General features: G+C 42.2%; 1 protein-coding gene across 3 annotated transcripts; it reads left to right on the top strand.

Annotated features, from left to right (window-relative positions):
• Nucleotides 1–670: 670 nt before the first annotated feature.
• GSS (glutathione synthetase) lies at nt 671–15,118 on the top strand. 3 transcript variants are annotated; one of them, XM_072111856.1, is made up of 14 exons: nt 680–814; nt 2,931–2,972; nt 3,533–3,668; nt 3,958–4,103; nt 4,379–4,454; nt 4,541–4,680; nt 5,651–5,767; nt 6,569–6,649; nt 7,439–7,516; nt 8,096–8,162; nt 8,540–8,734; nt 8,896–8,977; nt 13,068–13,257; nt 13,387–15,118. In XM_072111856.1, exons 3-14 carry the CDS (start codon nt 3,540–3,542, stop codon nt 13,508–13,510), a joined length of 1,425 nt encoding a protein of 474 aa, XP_071967957.1. In that variant the 5' UTR covers nt 680–814; nt 2,931–2,972; nt 3,533–3,539; the 3' UTR covers nt 13,511–15,118. The 3 variants fall into 3 exon arrangements, with proteins under 3 accessions (XP_071967956.1, XP_071967957.1, XP_071967958.1); XM_072111855.1 differs by lacking the exon at nt 2,931–2,972 and having other exon boundaries at nt 671–814; XM_072111857.1 differs by lacking the exons at nt 680–814; nt 2,931–2,972 and adding an exon at nt 3,015–3,156.
• The last annotated feature ends 4,549 nt before the right edge of the window (nt 15,119–19,667 follow it).

The raw sequence follows: 19,667 nt of genomic DNA, 5'->3' as shown, positions 1-19,667 counted from the left end.
GCTAGGCTACTGAAGGATTAAGGGGTGGGGGCGGCATTTTAAGTTTCGCCTCAGGCTGGTGCCACACGTAACGCTTTGTCTGCGTTTGAAAACGCAAACGCAGACAAAGCCGCACCCACCGGGACGGGCCGCGGCCCTATCGCATTGGCGTTTCTATGGAAACGCCTGCTATCAGGAATGAGCCGCCGGTGTTTTGCGTTAATTTAATGCAAAATACCGTTGGCTTGTTCCCGATCGCATGCGTTTCCTTAGAAACACCGATGCGATCGGGCTGCGGCCCGCTCCGGTGGGTGCGGCTTTGTCTACGTTTTCAAACGCAGACAAAGCGTTAAGTGTGGCACCAGCCTCAGGCAGCAAATGTTCTAGAATCGGCCCTGTTGTTACCCACTAGTCAGGTCTATGACTCAGCAGCAGCAGCAAATATATACAATTTGATATTATCATACATTTTGACATATTTTATTGTTGTCTCCATTGTCACCAGGATTTGTTTGTGGCCTTGTTTCATAAAGTTTTGTACACTAATCATTTTGAATTACACTAGTTATACCTTCACTTTCCCTCAAAAGTCTATGCCTCACAGACCACGCCCCCTCCAGCCCGCAGCCGCTTTACTGCACAGTCATGATGAATGGAAGATTTCTGTGGCAGCCAATCAGCAGCCTCTTATTCACACTGTGCGTTCCAAACCTCGCTATGCTAACCAATCAGGAAGCTGCGTCACTAGAACGCTCCTCCTCACATGTAGCCGGAGTGTAGGGAAGTGTGTGAGAAGCTGCTGCTAGTAGTGACACTAAAGAAGTGCCCGAATCTGGTGAGTCCCTGCAAGAGTGTCACATACACACATCTTCTTGTACTCATAGACTTGTGTTTTCTGAATGCTGGTAACATGTTATTGTACATAGATTATCCTGCATCTTATTCTATGTCCTGTCCCTATGGACATGTCAGGATTTAGTTACATCAGGTTTTATTGCAGTCATGTGACAACCATACTGACAATGACAGTGACAACATACTTTACCTTAATCATAAGTTACTGTGACCTTATAACCTTATAGAGGATAAAGCATCATTTCTGTGTCCTGCCATTCCTCTGTTATTCTTCCAGGGAATACATTTCCTTGCTGAGATGTCAATGTAGCACATGGATGCAGTGCATCCAAACAAAGTACACTTCCGATCTGTCATGTGCCAGTATGAAACATGCTGCATTCTTTTTGCCTCTGACAGCTTAGTTTTTCAGAAAAATGTCTTTGAAAATTATGAAAATGAGCCTCAGGGGTTCCTGTCTATGTCACAACGCTCAGTTGTAATTATCACAATTCGGCATTTCCATTCAGAGGCAAGAGACTGGTGTCTCTCAGTTTAATAGAAGTATTAAATTTTTGTGTGATGCCCTATTCTAAGACCTACCCCGGGTCACAGCCAGGGGTCACGATAACGCCTGTATATGCAACAGACACGTATAGGTGCAGTTTTACACTCTAGCTCTAGCCTCGCCTTGGCCGGCATCAGCCATAGTTCGCTCTGTACAATAATAAAATGACTAGAATTGTCTGAATTGGCTATTTAAGCACAGAAAACAGGATGTAACAATTTCTTGAATAAAAATCTTCATACGCTTGGGTGTATGATTACCCTTCCGGAGAAAAGTTAGTACAACCTCTGGTCACAGCCCTACCCATTTATTTTGGATGAGTGGTCTCTCTCTTTTTCAATCCTTCCCTACATTGACTTTCCTTATCAGGTAGATCGATATTGGCAATCCAAAGTGACTACAGCACCATATGAAGTGTTAATATACACATATATACAGTTCATCATGACTATGCAGAAAATCAGAAAATGTTTCCTCATAGAATAATTTTAGTAAGCCCAAGAACAGAACAGACTGTAGAAGTTTAGTTTACGCTATTACAGAAAGGGTTCTGTCTCCCTGTTGTGAACACATTCGTTCTCAGACATTTTGAAGCTTACATGTTTAAGAGGGGAAAAATTATCGCCTCTCCCCCCCTAACTACCATCATTTTTTTAAAACTTAGTTTATTGATAGAAAAGTCACATTGTACAGCTCTTACGCAGTGTTTGCATGACTTGCCAATCCAGAAATGGATTCTACAACATTAAATCCAGGGTTTAAACATAGGCTCAGAGTGTAGACAGTACAACACGATATCCTGAAGCAGGGTCGTTGTCAATCGAAGAGTCACGCCGTATTGCACATCACATTTGTCAAGGCAGTCTCTATGTTTGTTAACAATGGCTTCAGAGGTAAAATTTGGTTGACTTGTATCTTCCACAGAGATGGAAGGAGCACACCATGGTAGGCTTATACACTTTCATACAGTAAATAATGTTTCTAGTAACATATTGGATCGGGCCAGTCCTCCCTGGGTCGAAACAGTTGGAAGGCATATAGCAGAGCATGGGCCACCAGTTTGGGTACATCTTCTTATTTTCCGGTGAAGAGATGACCCTTGCCCCCATTCTGAACACCCCAATCAAGGGGTAAGTAGAAATAGAAGTCACTGGGTCACCAGAACATTACATATCTGCAGCAGAGAGTGGTATGGTCTTCTACGTCCTACGTTTGGCGGGTGTCTGGTGTAACTCATTGCCCCTTTTTATCCCCTTGTATTCATGTACTTTCAAGCCGATGCCTGACACCTTGGGCAGTGGATTATTTCCCCAGAAAATAAAAGGATTGAGCACCTAGAAATGAACAAGCTCAATACACAGTAGGTACATGTTCACACATTCCTAGGAGCATAAAAGGTCCATTGTTATGCCCTCATTAACTCGAGAAGTTATAATTTTGTGACCTTAAAACTAACTCTCGTGAGGTTAAACACGTGACACTAATCCTGAAATATTTCCCTCATTGTGCTGTTCTATCAGGTCTATGTAATGCTTGGCTTTCTTCCCAGATAGTGTTGTGACAGCCCCCATGCAGGACCCACCTTCTCTATGTGAGTAGGCACGCTTGGACTTTGACTCTGTTCATCTGCCTGGTGCACGGCTCATACAGATCCAGGATATAATATGGCTACAATACCACAGTAGTATCTATTTTTGGTTAATTTTTTTTCTTGGAATTAGAACAGAGCAAATGTAGTGGGAGATGTACAGTTGGTGAAGCTGCTGCTGCTTCTAGTAAGTGCTTCTACTTCTCTCTTCACTACAACACTGCTCTGTAACTGCTGTATAATCCATGATGCTTCTGAGGGTGAGTTGTAGTGAAATATTGCAGCAAATTTTCAATATTTCTCTTCTTCATGTACAGTGTATGGGATATGTCATTGCAGCTTATCCCACATTGTACCTTATGGCAAATTGTCCATCAAAGACGGAGAGTGTAACAGGGGTCAGGATGATTATAAAAATCATATTATAGATTGATCTAGTGCTACTTGTTATGAGCTTCTCCTGAAAAGTCTCCAGAAATCATTGACGTGGTTAATGAAATGTGTTGTTTTTGCCGTAATTTTTCCAGTTCTGAAACTATTTTAACATCTTTTCCTCTACGCAGATCCAACATGGCTGAATTATGGGCAGATGTGTATGACAATGCAGAGCTGCTGGAGGAGATAGCCCCCCTTGCAATCGATACAGCTCTCCTGCACGGAATTGTTATGAGAACGAAGGACAGCCCAAACTCATCTGATGTAAGTAATGTGGCTCATAGACCCTTAGGGTATCTGCACATGTAGTGTGATGGCTAAGGAATATACCCCAGCGGCATTGATGGGGTGTTGACCGCCGCATGTCGTAGCTTCTATAGCAGAAATTTTATGCACAATTTCTAGTTGTGGAAATGAGGTTAGCACAGGAAGAGGCCAGTATAAAGTCTTTATTATTTTCACCCCCCCCCCCCCCCCCCTTATCGGAACTAATGTTTAACTATCACTAGAATGACTCCAGTAATTATATATTTTACCGTCCATTGTATATCAGGTGGTGAATTTTGCTCCCTTCGCTCTGCTTCCTTCTCCTGTACCAAGAGCCCTATTTGAGCAAGCGAAGTCTGTCCAGGAAGACTTCAACCTGCTAGTGGATCGTCTCAGCCAGAACCCCTCATTCCTGGAGAAGACACTTTCAAGGTATAGAAATTGTATTTTCTATTATTTAAAATTTGAGCTGTGACCATGAGAAACCAACAAAGATCAAAGATCAGCTGAATATGTACTGCCAGTGTACGTTGGCCTCATCACGTTCTATTACATATATCGATATCAAGAGTCCCTGCGCTACAAAGTGAATACATCCCTAGAGCAGGTGGTAGTCTTATGAAATACATTAACCCTTTCTTCCTTCCATTATTTCACCTTGGGTCAAAAACCGATCTTGGTAAAAATGCCTATTTTTGTTTTTGCAGCACCATAAAGGTGGACGACTTCATAGAGCGGCTTTTCAAAATATATCGGCACGTGCTGCATGAAGGTCTGGCTCAGGTAGACGATATCTGAATGTAGAGGTCTGTGTAATTAGATGTTATTATGTCTCTGCTCTGTTAAACCAAGTCACCTTTGTTCTTCAGGATGTATTTTTAGGCATCAATCGCTCAGACTACATGTTTGACTGTAGATCGGATGGGACCACCGCTCTGAAACAGATTGAGATCAATACTATCGCTGCTAGTTTTGGTGGGCTCTCATCCCGGACTCCAGAGATGCATCAGTAAGAATTACTTGTCCCTAACTAGTTTACACAAGCCATATTTTACTACTCTATTAAATAATTCTTTATTAATAAAAGGAGTCCACTCTTCAGACTGGAGATTCAGGCTCCAGAATGGAGAACATCCCTCTCTTTGCAGGATCAGTCCAATGCGGCATTACTCACATAAACCCTCTGTTTTGAATAGCCTCTGGGTAATGCTTAAAGGGATTTTGCAGGTTCATCATAAAACACTATGGAGGCAGGAAGGGGAGTATAAAAGAAAAAAAAACCCTACTCCAGCTCCCCATTATACTGGTGCAGCCATCTTTGTGTACACTCCTCATAAGAGCCTAAGTGTCAGGGGTCACATGACCTCTATGACCAATCGGTGGAACTATTATATTACTGCTGACTGTGGAGGTCACATGACCACTAGCACTTTCAAGTGTACACAAAGGGACCTGTCGCTGCCCTGGTGAAAAAGGGCGCCAGAGAAGGACCCATATGTGTTTTATTTTCCTTTTTATGTAACAAAAAGGTTTGCAGTAAAGCCTGAAAACCCCTTTAATTTCCCCTGTGGTTACAAGGAAATTTAGCGCTTGGCAGCAGGTTTCCACAATTGCAACAGATTTTTGGGGCCCTGGCAGGTGATCAACATTGTCAATGGCCTTTCTAATGTATAGAGGCCATTTTAGATGACCTCTATGACCTCTTGCTTTAGATTCTTGCTGACCCAGTCTTCTCATACAGTGTTCAGGTTAAGGGATGACTATGGCAGACATAGTCTTCATGTCAATGGTTACCATAAAAGGGGGGAATTTAATAAGAAGCATCTTCTTTGCAGACTCCAGCTGCATGTCCAGGAGGATCTACAGTTCTTCAGTCATTGTATGTGTATCATACTTATTGTATGCTTTTGTTGTGAGGGCATAGGAATTATGAGATGACAATGTGTGCAGTATGTGAAGCTTTTCCATCTTTCTTTTAGACTTGTCCTAAAGGCACTTGGAAAGCCAGAGGAAGCTGGGAAAATACTGTCTAACAACCCATCACTTGGGATAGCACAAGGAATTGCTAAGGCCTGGGAATTATATGGCTCACAAAGGTAAGTCATACCTGTTCAGCTTTGCTTTTACATGTTTTATATCAGTTTCATCTGCTGTACGTTTCCAGGACAATTATTTTTAGTTAAGATGTATTTCTTGCAATGTATTCACAAATTTTGATTGGGACCATTAGGATTTATCCAGACAATTTGTAAGTTGCAAAGCAAAAAAATCCAAACTAAGGCTACATTCACACGATGTATGCCCGCTGTGCCGTAGTACTGTATCGTACCGTACCGTGGTACGGTGGGCATACATCGGCGCCAGGGAGAGGAGGGGGAGAGCGCCGCATAGCCCTGCCCCTCTCCATAGAGTAACATAGAGCCCGGCGCCGTATTCTGTCGAATGATAGGACATGTCCTATCTTTCTACGGGCTATGGAACAGTACAGCGCCGCATGTGCGCGGCACCGTACCGCGCCGTGAGGCTATTGCGGTGTATGGGGTACGTATATACTCCGTATGTACGTCCTCCATATGTATACATACCCAAAGGTGTAAATTGTGTGGTGCAAATCTGCAACATAAATTAACATGCTGAGGAATCAAAACAATAGTAATATCTTTATGTATATAGCGCCATTGTGATTTGGTGTCTGTCTGCAGCTTAGTCCCATTGTTCAATTCCAGGCACAGCCACTGCGCAATGTACAGCATCGATCTCATTAGAGCTTCTCTATGATCTTTGGTCTCTTTAATTTACTCATCCTTGAATATGTCTTAGCTGCGTCTGTGCTGTCTTCACAATGTATGTATGTAATATGTTGACCAACTTTATACATATCTCCTGTTTTTGTTTAGGGCTGTTGTCATGTTTTTGGTTGAGAATGTACAGAGGAACATATTTGATCACCGTTATATTGAGAATGAGCTCTGGAACAGGTATTCATTTATGTGGCTTCACTATAATATGTAGACTATAGCTATAGATTATACAACAATAACAAATATTCTGACTGGTTGCCTGAAGTTTATGTATTAGAATAGCGGGAAATCATTTCTCCTTATTCCAGATATAGATGATTGATGATGTGGCTCCTTTAATATATACACAACCCATTTACAGTCATTTTCCAGTCCATTGTGTGTGGACTCCAATACTCCTGCCTTTCTTCAGTCACTGACTTCTCAGCAAAATCCATGACCAAAGCCACATCCGAAATCTAGGAATAATCCACATGTACCAGATGCAGAATTGACATGTTCTAGATTTGACATGTCATGTTCTATTGACATGTTCTGCACCATGTGTCAATTTCTACGCAGTACAAATCTGCAATGTGAATGTGAGATTTACAACATCGCATTGCTTTTAATGGTGCTACATTACAATGCACATTTTCTGCTTGTAATCCATACCACGTGCATGTACCCAGTCTTAGCTATAGCAATGACTATCCCCTGTCTCGCCACTTGACCAGCAGCATGCAACTTGTAAGGGGAGTATTGATTTTGGCCATTTTTAAGTTTCCATATACTTTTATGTGTAGAAGGTCATCTATTCTACATCTCCTATCAGTGGGCATAGATGAGTGTCATGATTTATGCCAGTTTCCGATGTTCATAGGTGTAAATCTGCATGGTCTCAGGAGGCCCAGGCACTTATTAAAAAATTATGTTTGCCTAAACTTTTTGAAGTTGGAAAACTTTCACCCGCTTCCCTTTTTGTAGAAATATCAAAGTGATCCGGAGACGTTTGACAGATGTCTATGAGAGGGGATCTTTGGATGAAAAGAAGTGTCTATATGTGTAAGTGTTATCTTTACTTTCCAAATAAGTGATGTGCAATTTCCATATGATTTTTGTGACTTAAAGGAAATCTACCATCAAAATCCATTAGGATAAACCAGGGACACTTACTCATAGATCCAGGCCCTGTGACTGCGGTAATCTTCTTATATCTGTTATCCATGGCCTCCTTCCTTCTAATATCAGTGTTACAGTTATGCCAATGAACCAGAAGGGTTTTGGACAGTGTTACCAGAGCCCCTCTGTGCTGCAACCTCATAGGCTTCCTGGCAGAAGGAGAGAGCAGGGGGTTGGGTGAGACACGTTCTCCTCATTGTAACAACCTGTGAATCTGCTACACTGATGGGCTCTGGTAAGAGTACAGAGCCCTTCAGCTTCATTTGCATAATTGTAAAAGTTTATGTTAGCAGGAAGGAGGCCATGGATAACTTATGTAAGATCATTTCCACAGTCAATGATACCTGGGTCTGTGACTTAAGTGTCCCAGGATTTGTCATGCTTCATTTTGATGGTAGATTGTGGGGGGGATTTTTTTATTTTTTTTTACCAGACCTATGTTGACATGACAATTTCTTTTAGGGATGGTTATGAGGTTGCAGTGGCTTATTTCAGGACTGGATACATGCCTCAGGATTACAGTGAGAAGGTTTGTATAATCATCCATTAAAGCTTTTGTTGTATTTTATTTGAACTTTTTCTTTTTGCTACATGTGGTAGGAGCTTAAACCAAACATACGTTTATATTCATGTTATGTAGATTCAGGCACTTATCTTGGTTAGGCAGGAAAAATAGCATTTTAGCTGTAAAAAAACCTATTTTTAAATTATGCTAATAAGGCTCCGGCGCTCCTGTGACTATCGCACAAGGCGCCCTTCCATGATTTTTCGATGAAAATACTATTTCCCTGCTTAACCAAGATAAGAGCCTATAGGAATCTATGGGCATGCTTGGTTTATAGTGCATTCTACCAAGTGGTGGATTTTCTTTAATATTTATTATTTGAGGCTTTCTACCTTTTCTAGGCTTGGGATGCACGACTTATGATGGAAAGATCCAGAGCCGTGAAATGCCCAGACATAGCAACGCAACTTGTCGGTACCAAGAAGGTCCAACAGGAACTGAGCCGCCCTCTTGTACTGGAGAAGATCCTGGCTGACCAACCAGAGGCAGTTTCCCGGATCAGAGAGACATTCGCCGGCCTGTACTCCCTGGATATTGTACGTGGAGGTCCAGATGGTAAAATCTGATGTAATGAAAATATAAGATCTTCCTAATCCATCATGCACAATTAGGAATGGAAGTTCTCACCAATACTCCACCACTTCATGTCCTTGTCCCGTCTGTGTATATATGTAAAATGTATATATTTTAAATCCAGGGTGAAGAGGGAGACCAGACGGTGAAAATTGCAATGGAAACCCCAGAGCGATATGTATTAAAACCTCAGAGAGAAGGCGGAGGTAATTAAAAAAAAAAAAAATTGATGATAAAGAATATGATTAAAAATGCAATATGATTTAGGTAAAAAAATTTTTTTTTACCTTTTTATAATGGATGGAAGTGTCTACAAAGGATCTTAGGGATCCATCCATAACCACCTTGAATATGTTTCATTGTGCTGTGTGCGTTTGTCATGCTGGTATATAGTAGCTCTCTTTGGAAGTGTTATTAACCATTTATTGATTCAATTGTTTGCTGGAAATATTTGCAGGTAGCATGTTATAGAGCAGGACTGTAAACAGCTCAGTTTGCTACTGGCAGATTGTACATGGTTTCCTGTCTTTGGGCTGCATGTTGTAGGGTAGCAGGATCTAAGGACAGGGCAATTGTTGCTTTTTTGCTACCTGAAGTGAAAAATGAAATGCCACACCCTTCTACCACCCAAGCAACCAACCCCCTGATCCATTGCAGGGAAATCTTTAACCATTTAAGGACACAGGGTTTTTTTGCGCTCATTTCTTCCTCTACACCTTCATAAATCCATAACTTTTTAATTTTCTGTGTACAGAGCTGTATGAGGGCTTATTTGTACTTGTAACAAATTTTACTTCTCCGTCACATTATTTATTATTCCATGCCATGTATTGGGAAGCTGGAAAAAAATTCCAAACATGGAAACATTGGAAAAAAAACACGTTTGCATCACATTCTTGTGGGCTCAGTTTTCAGATTTTCACTGCGCTCTCCAAATAACACCTATGCTTCATTCTTTGGTCTGGTACAATCACTGTGATACCACATTTGTACAGTTTTTTTTACGTTTTAACACATTTTCAAAAGTTAAACGATTGTGTACGAAAAAGGAAAAAAATTTTTGTCGTCTTCTGACACTAATAACTTTTTCCATACTGGTGTACGGAGCTGTGTGAGGTGTAAATTTTTGTGAAAGGAGCCAACGTTTTCATTGCTACCATTATGAGGTCTGTGTGACATTTGTGTCACTTTTTATTCCTTTTGTTATGTGATGTAAAATGGTGTAAAAGTCGCATTTCAGACATTTGGGTGCTATTTTTTCACTGCCGGCAATAATAGTTTTATATTTTGATAGATCGGCATTTTGGGACGCGGTGATACCTGTTGTGTCTGTGATTTTTTTTACTGCTTATTACATTTTAGATCAGTTCTAGGGAAAGGTGGGTGATTTGAACGGGTTTTTTACTTTTCTTTTATTATTTTTGAAACTTTCTTTTACTATTTTTTAGACCCTCTAGGGAACATTAACCCTTGATGGTCGGATCGTTCCTACCATATACTACAATGCTATTATTACTACAATGTATTGCAGTGTATGGCATTTTTGTACAGTATACGTTACAATGAAACCAGACAGCCTCAGGTCTGACAAAGACCCGAGGCTGTCGTGGCAACTGATCACCGCCCCCGATGACATTCAGGGGAGCGGCGATCAGATCCAAGATGGCGGCACCCACGCACCGCCGTCTTTTAAAAGCCGCTGTCATCGGAAGGGTTAATAGCCGCGATCAGTGCAAGCATCGACCACGGTTATTAGCCGTGGGGGTTTGCTGCAATATGCAACAAATCCCACCCGTGTATGAAGAGGGCTCAGCCCTCTTCATACACCCCCTGCACCTCTGCGCCGCACGGCTACGGCGCAGAGCGTCAAGGGGTTCAAAAGCATCTACAACCTGATCAACTTGTTCATATACAACCTTAATAACAATTGATAACATCCTCAGAAAGCGTCACCGGTACACTTGCATTATACATGCAGAGAGCTGCCTCACACACTAGTACTAGTCAGTGACACAATAACTAACAGGTTAAACAATCCGGATCGGAACTCATTCAGTTAGGACACTATGTACAATCTGCAGGCAGCATGTTATAGAGCAGGAGTTTCATAGCATATAGGACACTATCATAGTATATAACGCTGGAAAGAGACACCAAGTCCATCCTGTAAGGATTAAACAAATGTTTTTCACATAAAACCTGTGATATTCGTGCTATCCAGAAAGTCATCCAGGCCTCTCTTGAACATGTACATAGAGTCCGCCATAACTACCTCCTGCAGCAGAGAGGTCCATAGTCTCACTGCTCTTACAGTAAAGAATCCTAGTGTCCTATCTACCAATCTCATCCTGCTTTATGACATGTTGTCTGCAGTTAGGACACTAAGTTCAGTTGAATCTGCTCCTTCTGCTGTATAGTAGGCAGCCTTCAGATAGGAAACTATGTACAATCTGCTCAGCTCCTCCTGCTGTATAACATGCCACCTACAGATGGGACACTATGAAGAATCTGCTCAGCTCCTCCTGTTGCGTAACATGCTGCCTACAGATAGGACACTATGAATAATCTGCTCAGCTCCTCCTGTTGCGTAACATGCTGCCTACAGATAGGACACTATGAATAATCTGCTCAGCTCCCCTTGCTCTATAACATGCTGTATTTAAAGTGTGTTGATGTCGTCCTCATTTTCAGTGGTAGGAGCAGTATATATATTATAGTCTACAGTCATGGACAAAAGTTTTGAGAATGACACAAATATTATATTGTCACATGATCTGTTGTTGCCCTCTGGTTTGTCAGATGTTTTATCACATACAGAAATACAAGCGCAATCATATTATGAGTAACAAAAGCTTTTATTGTCAGTTACAATGAGTAAATGCAGCGAGTCAGTATTTGCAGTGTTGCCCCTTCTTCTTCAGGACCTCTGTAATTCTCCCTGGCAGCTCTCCATCAACTTCTGGACCAAATCCTGACTGATAGCAGTCCATTCCTGCACAATCAATGCTTGCATTACAATTTGTTGCTTTTTGTTTGTCCACCCGTCTCTTGATGATTGACCAAAAATTCACAACGGGATTAAGATCTGGGGAGTTTCCAGGCCATGGACCCAAAATCTCTATGTTTTGTTCCCAGATCCATTTAGTTATCACCTTTGCTTCATGGCAAGGTGCTTCATCATGCTGGAAAAGGCGTTGTTTATCACCAAACTGCTCTTGGACGGTTGGGAGAAGTTGCTCTTGGAGGACATTCTGGTCCCATTCTTTATTCATGGATGTGATTTTAGGCAAGACTGTGAGAGAGCCGATTCCCTTGGCTGAGAAGCCGCCCCACACATGAATGGTTGCAGGATGCTTTACAGTCGGCATGAGACAAGACTGGTGGTATCGCTCACCTTGTCTTCTCCCAACAAGCTGTTTACAATCGTAAAGGGGATTCATCAGAGAAAATGACTTTACCCCAGTCCTCAGCAGACCACTCCCTGTACCTTTGGCAGAATATCAGTCTGTCCCTAATGTTTTTTTCTGGAGAGAAGTGGCTTCTTTGCTGCCCTCCTTGACACCAGGCCTTGCTCCAAGAGTCTCCGCAGTCTCACCGTGCGTGCAGATGCCTCACACCTGCCTGCTGCCATTCCTGAGCTCTGCACTGCTGGGAGCCCTATCCCCAAGCTGAAACACTTTTTAGAGACGGTCCTGGAGCTTGCTGGTCCTTGTTGGGCGTCCTGGAGCCTTTTTGGCAACAATGGAACCTCTCTCCTTGAATTCCTTGATGATGCGATAGATTGTTGACTGAGGTGAAATCTTTCTAGCTGCGATACTCTTCCCTGTTAGGCCAGTTTTGTGCAGTGCAATGATGACTGCATGTGTTTCTTTAGAGATAACCATGGTTAACAGAAGAGAAACAATGATGCCAAGCACCAACCTCCTTTTAATGTGTCCAGTGGTGTGATTTTTACTTAATCATGACAGATTGATCTCCAGCCCTGTCCTCATCAACACCCACACCTGTGTTACTGGAACAATTACTGAAACAATGTTAGCTGCTCCTTTTAAGGCAGGCCTGCAATGAAGTTGAAAGGTGTTTTGGAGGAAAAAGTTCATTTTCTAGGCAAATATTGACTTTGCAATTAATTGGTGTTAAGCTGATCACTCTTTATAACATTCTGGAGTATATGCAAATTGCCATAAAACCTGATGCAGTAGACTTTGTAAAAATTAACATTTGTATCATTCTCAAAACTTTTGGCTATGACTGTATAGTTCAATCATTAATATAGTGTTTTATGCCTTGCATCAGGAAATAACATCTATGATGATGAAATCAGAGAAGTGCTTGAGAGAGTGAAAGACGGCAGGGAGCGGACGTCCTACATACTCATGGATAAGATCAGGCCTCGGCCAGTAAGGAGCTGTCTTCTGAGAGCCAATGGCAAAGTGCAAGTGTCAGAGTGTATCAGTGAGCTGGGTATGTTCGGCGTGTATGTCAGGTAAGTGGCCTTTGTAGGTGATACCTTAATGATTTGCACCTTATGTGTAGAGACCATCTGTATCTTAGTAATCCTATATTATCTCGCTCATATTGACACATTTCATTAACCCCTTCTAATGTTCTCCAGGCACAGAGACAAGATGGTCCTCAATGAACGTGTGGGTCATCTCCTTAGGACTAAGGCCACTGAATATGCGGATGGTGGTGTGGCAGCTGGAGTCGCTGTCCTGGACAATCCTTACCTTGTCTAACGCCGGAATCTTGTGTGACCTCTAATTCTCAATGTGCCTAACTCCTCCTTCTGGACACCCGGGGATCTCCTGTATGCAGGTCCACTTTGATAGTATTTTAGGTTTCTTAATTGTCATCTACCAACTGGACATTTAGATTACCCAATGTCTGTTGTGTGAGACCAAAAGTTACAATTACTGTAAACTAAAGAAGATAATTAGTTTTGTATGCAAATGCCTATTATGTGGGAGGAGTTTTATCCTCATGTCACAATGTTGCACACAGAGAACACCGTTATCCAAGAGTTTCAGAAACGGACCATGGGAGCTCATCCAGACTTCTTATCATACCCAGTGAGATGATGTGTTAATTAAACTACCTCAGATCTGTGAGTTACCATTTCCATTTTAATGCATATTAGGCAGTTGGTGCACCCGCTATTTCTGCAGAAACCACGTCCTTCTTCCAGTGTGGCTCCATGCTTCTCACAAGACAAATCTCTTGCTTATCTGATGGAGAGGGTAGCGGTCCAGGCTAGAATAGCAGTGCTCGGGTGCTGAGGACACACTTGGGTGCACCAACTGCCTCATTACCATATAGAGTAAAATGTGAATATTTTGGAAATGGCAAAATGGGCATAAATTAGAAAGGTAAGGTTTCTTATTCCCTACAATATGATGTTCGCAGACTAGTATGGTTGTGCGAGGCAGTGGACTCCCTTTAAGCATTGGATTATTTGATTGACTAGAGATGCTGCATTCATTGGGGGACATTTATCAGACATTGCGATTATTTGCTCCTTTATACCAACTCCACGCCAGCGTCAGAGGTTTCCTGCTCGGTGCCTGTGCACTATATCCTGTAGGCTTCCATATACATCAGGAGGCCGGACATGGCTTAAAGGGGTATTCCAGATTCTAAGGCAATGGCACATCACCAGGCTATGAATCCGCATTGGACACCCTTTATTGTCATGATGGTTATGGATCAGCGCTCAGAACCGCACTGCTGAAATAGAGATGTCATTAGAGAATAAAACTTTTATCATTATGAATCTGTATAACCTTTACATTTCACTGTATACAATATTTTTGTTGAGAGGAGAGTTTTTACTAGAAAAGTTTTATTTACCCTAGTCTTTTGGTGGCCACTAGATGTTTTAAAGGGCAAATCTTTAGATATTCTAGAATATGACATTGGTGAAGTCTGCACTTTAAAGGGGTTGTCGACTATTAGTATAACGTGGCTGCTATATTAAAAAAACTGCACAAATAGGTTGTGTATGGTATTGCTCATTTAGCCCAATTCCCATCAATGAGGCCGAGCTGTGGTACCACACAACCTATGGACAGGGGTGGTGCTTAATTAATCCTGGACAACCTCTTGAATATTGTTTCAGGGCCCAATTTATCATCTTTACTTATAATCTAAAGCAGATTTCCAGGAGCTGAAGTTGCTACATCAAATCAGAAGATCATTTTTAATTAATTTTAGTATTGTGATGTGTAACCCCCCCCAACCCATGTATAGAAATTACTGCTATGAGAAGTGATGGATTTTAAATGAATGTATGTAGAATATGTATAAAATAGTGATGTAAGAAAAGGATAATAAAATGATTCCTTCAAGACTTCCTCTTCTCCAGTTATTCCATGTGGCCCAGAACAATTACCCTATTTGTGTCCTTATACTGTAGGAAAGACTTGTACACAGCGCGCTGCTCTTATGTTTTATACATTTAGTATTTTTGCTTATATATAGCGCTAACTTATTCCATAGCGCTTTCACAGACGTGGTCATCTCTTGATCTCACATTCTAAATTCCTTATCATGTGTTTTCTAAAAAAATTCCTTAAAGGACATCTAACATCAGGATACCTACTTACACCCCCCATCCCGTGCCCATCTGCAATAAACTTCTTTTAGTATGTCTTAAAAGTGCAGCATTTGTTAGAATTAAAGCTTTTAAAAATAGGTAAATTAGCCTGGCCTACTCCACCTACACAGTGGTTACACCTATATACTCTGCTGTGTTCACGCATAGTGCAAGAATTGCAGAGGGAGGACCGGTGACGTAACCCCGCCTCTCTCATCACTGTGCAGGCGGAGCCAGCCGATCCGAGAGCCATGAATAATAACTAATCGGAGGAGCTAAAATGTGTTGGCCAGAGAGCTCCAGGCTAATTTACATATTTGCAAAGGCTTTATTTCTAGCAAACGCTCAATTTCTAAGACATACTAAAATAAGATTACTGCAGATCAGCATGGGACGGGGGTGAGTAGCAGGCATCAACTAGATGTCCATAATGATGCACACTGTATGTGTAAGACAGCAGACAACCCTCTGTCTTCATTGTTTCCTTCCTCTGGATAAATAAAGTCCCTGGTCATGTGATGTCACACAGGTGCACTGCTCGTTATATACCTGGTCATGTGATGTCACAACACAGCTCCAAGGCTCATTATAACACACAGCCCTGATTAATTTCTGTGATATGAGCCCTGCACCTGTGTGACATTACATGATCAGGGATATGACGAGCCGTGCACATGTGTGACATCACATGACCAGGGATATGACGAGCTGTGCACCTGTGTGACATTACTTGACCAGAGACCAGTTTTTATCCACAGAAAGCAAACAACAAAGCTTCCTAAAGAATGACAGCAAGCAGAGATCTACACGGCACGGCTACTCCACACCCCAGTAGCCTCTTTGATCCTTCTACCAGATATCTTCAGTGCACACTTGTCTGTGAAGCTGAAGTTCTGCGCATGCGCAGAACACAGGCCAGCGACTGTACGATCTTGGATCCTAAGCCGGAGCTCCTGCTCATGGAGCTGCGCGCTGAATATATCTGGTAGGAGGATCAAAGAGGCTACTAGGGCATGGAGAAGCTGAACCGAGTAGCCCCAGCTCCGGTTACAACACTCCCCAGTAGCCTCTTAAGAAAATTTGCATATCAAGGCCATTAAGCTTTCTAAAAGTTTGTGGGGACTAAAGGACTAGCCCTAAAAAGGGCTATCCTTACATTCGTTAGATGCACCTACCACCGGATCTACCTTAATACTTAGATCCATGGCGGTAGGTTTTCTTTAATTGCTTAGGGTTTCAATGATTGTAATGTACAGTACATAAAAGTTCTACATTTTCTAGTGCGGTTTCTATGTAACTTTTACTAATATCGCTAAAAATCTTCAGGCAAAGAGTGATGCTAAAGGCAGAATCACTCATTTGTATCATAAGGATACGGTTTCTAAAATGATTGCCGAAACAAGCCCATTCACACAGAACATTTACCAATACTCAGCCAACCTAAGGCCCAGTTCACACCTGAGTTGGGGCTTTCCATTTCATTCTCCATTTAAGAAGAAAATAACAGAAATGAAAAAAAAGGAAGGTGTAAAGCAAGTCTCCCACTGACCACGACGTTAATGATCCCTCTGTTATACATCCAAAATAAAATACCCAATTGTTCTGCTTTATATAACGGAATGTGTGAACTTAGCCTTACTTCTATGTATATACCCTTAGTAGGGCAGCACTGTGTGAGGTTGTCCTGGATAATTATTCAGATTTCCTTCACTCTTCTCACACATGGGAGCACATTGATGTCAGGGGCTGAGCATTACCTGTCTATGGTAACTTGGTTTCTTACAGAAGAACATCTGTTTTAATGTTTGTTCGATCAATAAGCTAAATATACACTGGAGAGCAGAGAAAGGCACGGCCTGCATGGCTGAGCACATGACTATTCACATTGCATGTGACCCTAGATCACCTGCAGCTGGATACTAAGAAGACTGGGCATTGCATTATATACAGTATATCGTAGTATATGTTTGTGGTGCTGAGTGAAGTCATAGCATAGAGCAGTGATGGCGAACCTTTTAGAGACTGACTGCCCAAACTACAACCAAAAGCGACTTTTTTTTTCACAAAGTGCCAAATGCCAATTTAAAGTAACTTATTGCTCCCTGCTCTGTCACAGATTCGAACATATTGGCGTCCTGAAGAAACCAATACAGTACAAAGATGGAGCAATGCGGATTATTATTGTAGATTCCCTCTAACACGATGGATCACAGGCCCTGAGAAGGGGCTTCAATGATAATCCAGCTCTGCCCACTCCCCCTGTACTTCAAGTCACTTTAAAATAGTGCTGAACACGGCACGTTCTGGGCTCCCGGTGACTGCAGGAGGAGGAGTCCTGAATGGTGACCTTTGTGCTGGGTGATGGCCTGGGTGCCCACAGAGAGGGCTCCGAGTGCCACCTCTGGCACCCGTGCCATAGGTTCGCCACCACTGGCATAGAGGTTCAGAGCAATCCAAGAGAAACAGGTTCATTCAGATTTCAAGGATTTCAGGACTAAAAATAATAAATCCTTAGAAAATGATCTTACTTCTTAAAGAGGACCTGTCAGGCAAATAAAACCCTCTGACAGGACTTACTAAAGTAAGCAGCTCCCTAGCCCTCCCCCAGTTAGAGCATTGTTAAATCTCTAGCTTTATTGGAACATAATGATAAGCTAGTAAACAATGCACTACGTAGCGGTCCGATCGTCAGACCTAGCTTACAGGATGATTCATAAGGGGGAGGTCCGAGGCGCTCCCCTGGACCGCCACTCCCACACCTGATGTTGGCGGTGAATGCCAGGCTGGATGCTCCAGTCACCGACTCCTCGGACCGCCCCCTGATGAATAGGCCGGACCGCTGTAAGCTAGGTCTAATGACAGGACCATTACTTAGTGGATTGTTTCCTAGCCTATCAGTATGTTTTGATAAAGCTAGATTTAACAATGCTATAACTGTCAGAGGGCTAGGGAGCTGCTAACTTTAGTAAGTGCTACTAGAGGGTTTTTTTTTTCGCCTGACAGGTCCTCAATTGATTCCCTTCTGGATTCTAGTCCTTTCAGGATAGACCACTTGTCTTTCTTTTTTTTTTTCTACATGTAATATATTTGTCCCAAAATTCCCAATCTATTCAGGGCTGCATCTGCCATGAGGTGGGATGGAATTCCCGCCTCAAGTGGCAGATTGCAGACTCCTTTGGGGGGCGCCCAGATCGGCAATATTACGGACTTGCCAAATCTGTCAAGTTCATGGCGTTTGGAATTTTTTCATTTCCAAACCAAATGGCCGTCTGCTCCTGGATTCCTCCTCCTTACATGATCCAGGTATGCAAACTCCATAGTGAGTTCCGGATCTCCTCACTGCCTAGTAATATAAAAGTACTTTCTATTATGATACACGAGCAGTATTATAGTAGGTATCTAGTGTACAGGAGGAACTATTGTAGCTTATATGTATATAGAAGACAGTCAAGTTGTTTTCTTCATATAGTGTTATAGTATCAATCTAATCTTTCTCTGCACTGTACATTTGTGGCACAAACCTACCTGCTTTTGTCTTTGTGACTGGTAGATCAGTATATGACACAGTCTTTGCACATTAGCCCCACTTACTATCAAAAATATGTTCCTGTTTTGCAATCTAACACCTACACCTACTTGTTTTGACTCCACCCATAGGATGGGGCAACTTTAAATTCCCAGTCCACCCCTGTACAAACCTGTTACTGGGTGTGCATAACTTTAGTCCATCTTGCCAAGAAACCTACATATTTACATACTTAACTAAAAGGATACTGTCCCCCATCATAAAGAGTCTCCGAGTCCTGGAGCACTGGTTTGGACTGTCCTGCTTCAAGGCTCTTCTGTGTTCTCAGATAACAAGGGGAACACATGTCCACCTAGTCTGAGGCCTCTTCTGTAGTTGTAACGGACTCTGCCAAGCCTTGTCCTGGACCCTGGTGTGGTACATGGTTGCATACTTTATTCCTAAAATTTGAAGGCGAAACTGCACATTCTTTCCCTATGGTACTTCCAGCAATAGCCTGGGATGTCCCATAGAAGGAATGTAGTGTCAGTGTATTTGCCATCTCTGCATTGATGTGGAGACTTATAGCCACTGAAGCTCCACTTGGGTATCCTGGAAAATATGCAAATACGTTTTCCAGGATGGGATGAGGAAAACATTGCCTCTTGGCAGCCTTGTAAGGCAGCCTTCTGTAAGGAGAGCTCTTCCCAGACCTAGTCACAAGCCTCTCATTCAGCTAAGCCAGTTCCCTACACTGTACTGATGAGATGCAAACCAATCGCAACAGCGCTGTCTA

Source organism: Engystomops pustulosus, chromosome 6 (assembly GCF_040894005.1).
Source record: "Engystomops pustulosus chromosome 6, aEngPut4.maternal, whole genome shotgun sequence".
NCBI classification, from domain to species: domain Eukaryota; kingdom Metazoa; phylum Chordata; class Amphibia; order Anura; family Leptodactylidae; genus Engystomops; species Engystomops pustulosus.
Note: the sequence above shows the minus strand (reverse complement) of the source record. Positions and strands in the feature narration are given on the sequence as shown.

Coding starts and splice junctions, on each gene's coding strand:
- GSS (XM_072111855.1), top strand. CDS start 3,540: ATGGCTGAATTATGGGCAGATGTGTATGACAATGCAGAGCTGCTGGAG. Junction 6,650..7,438: donor GAGAATGAGCTCTGGAACAG/GTATTCATTTAT, acceptor CCCTTTTTGTAG/AAATATCAAAGTGATCCGGA. Junction 8,163..8,539: donor CTCAGGATTACAGTGAGAAG/GTTTGTATAATC, acceptor TACCTTTTCTAG/GCTTGGGATGCACGACTTAT.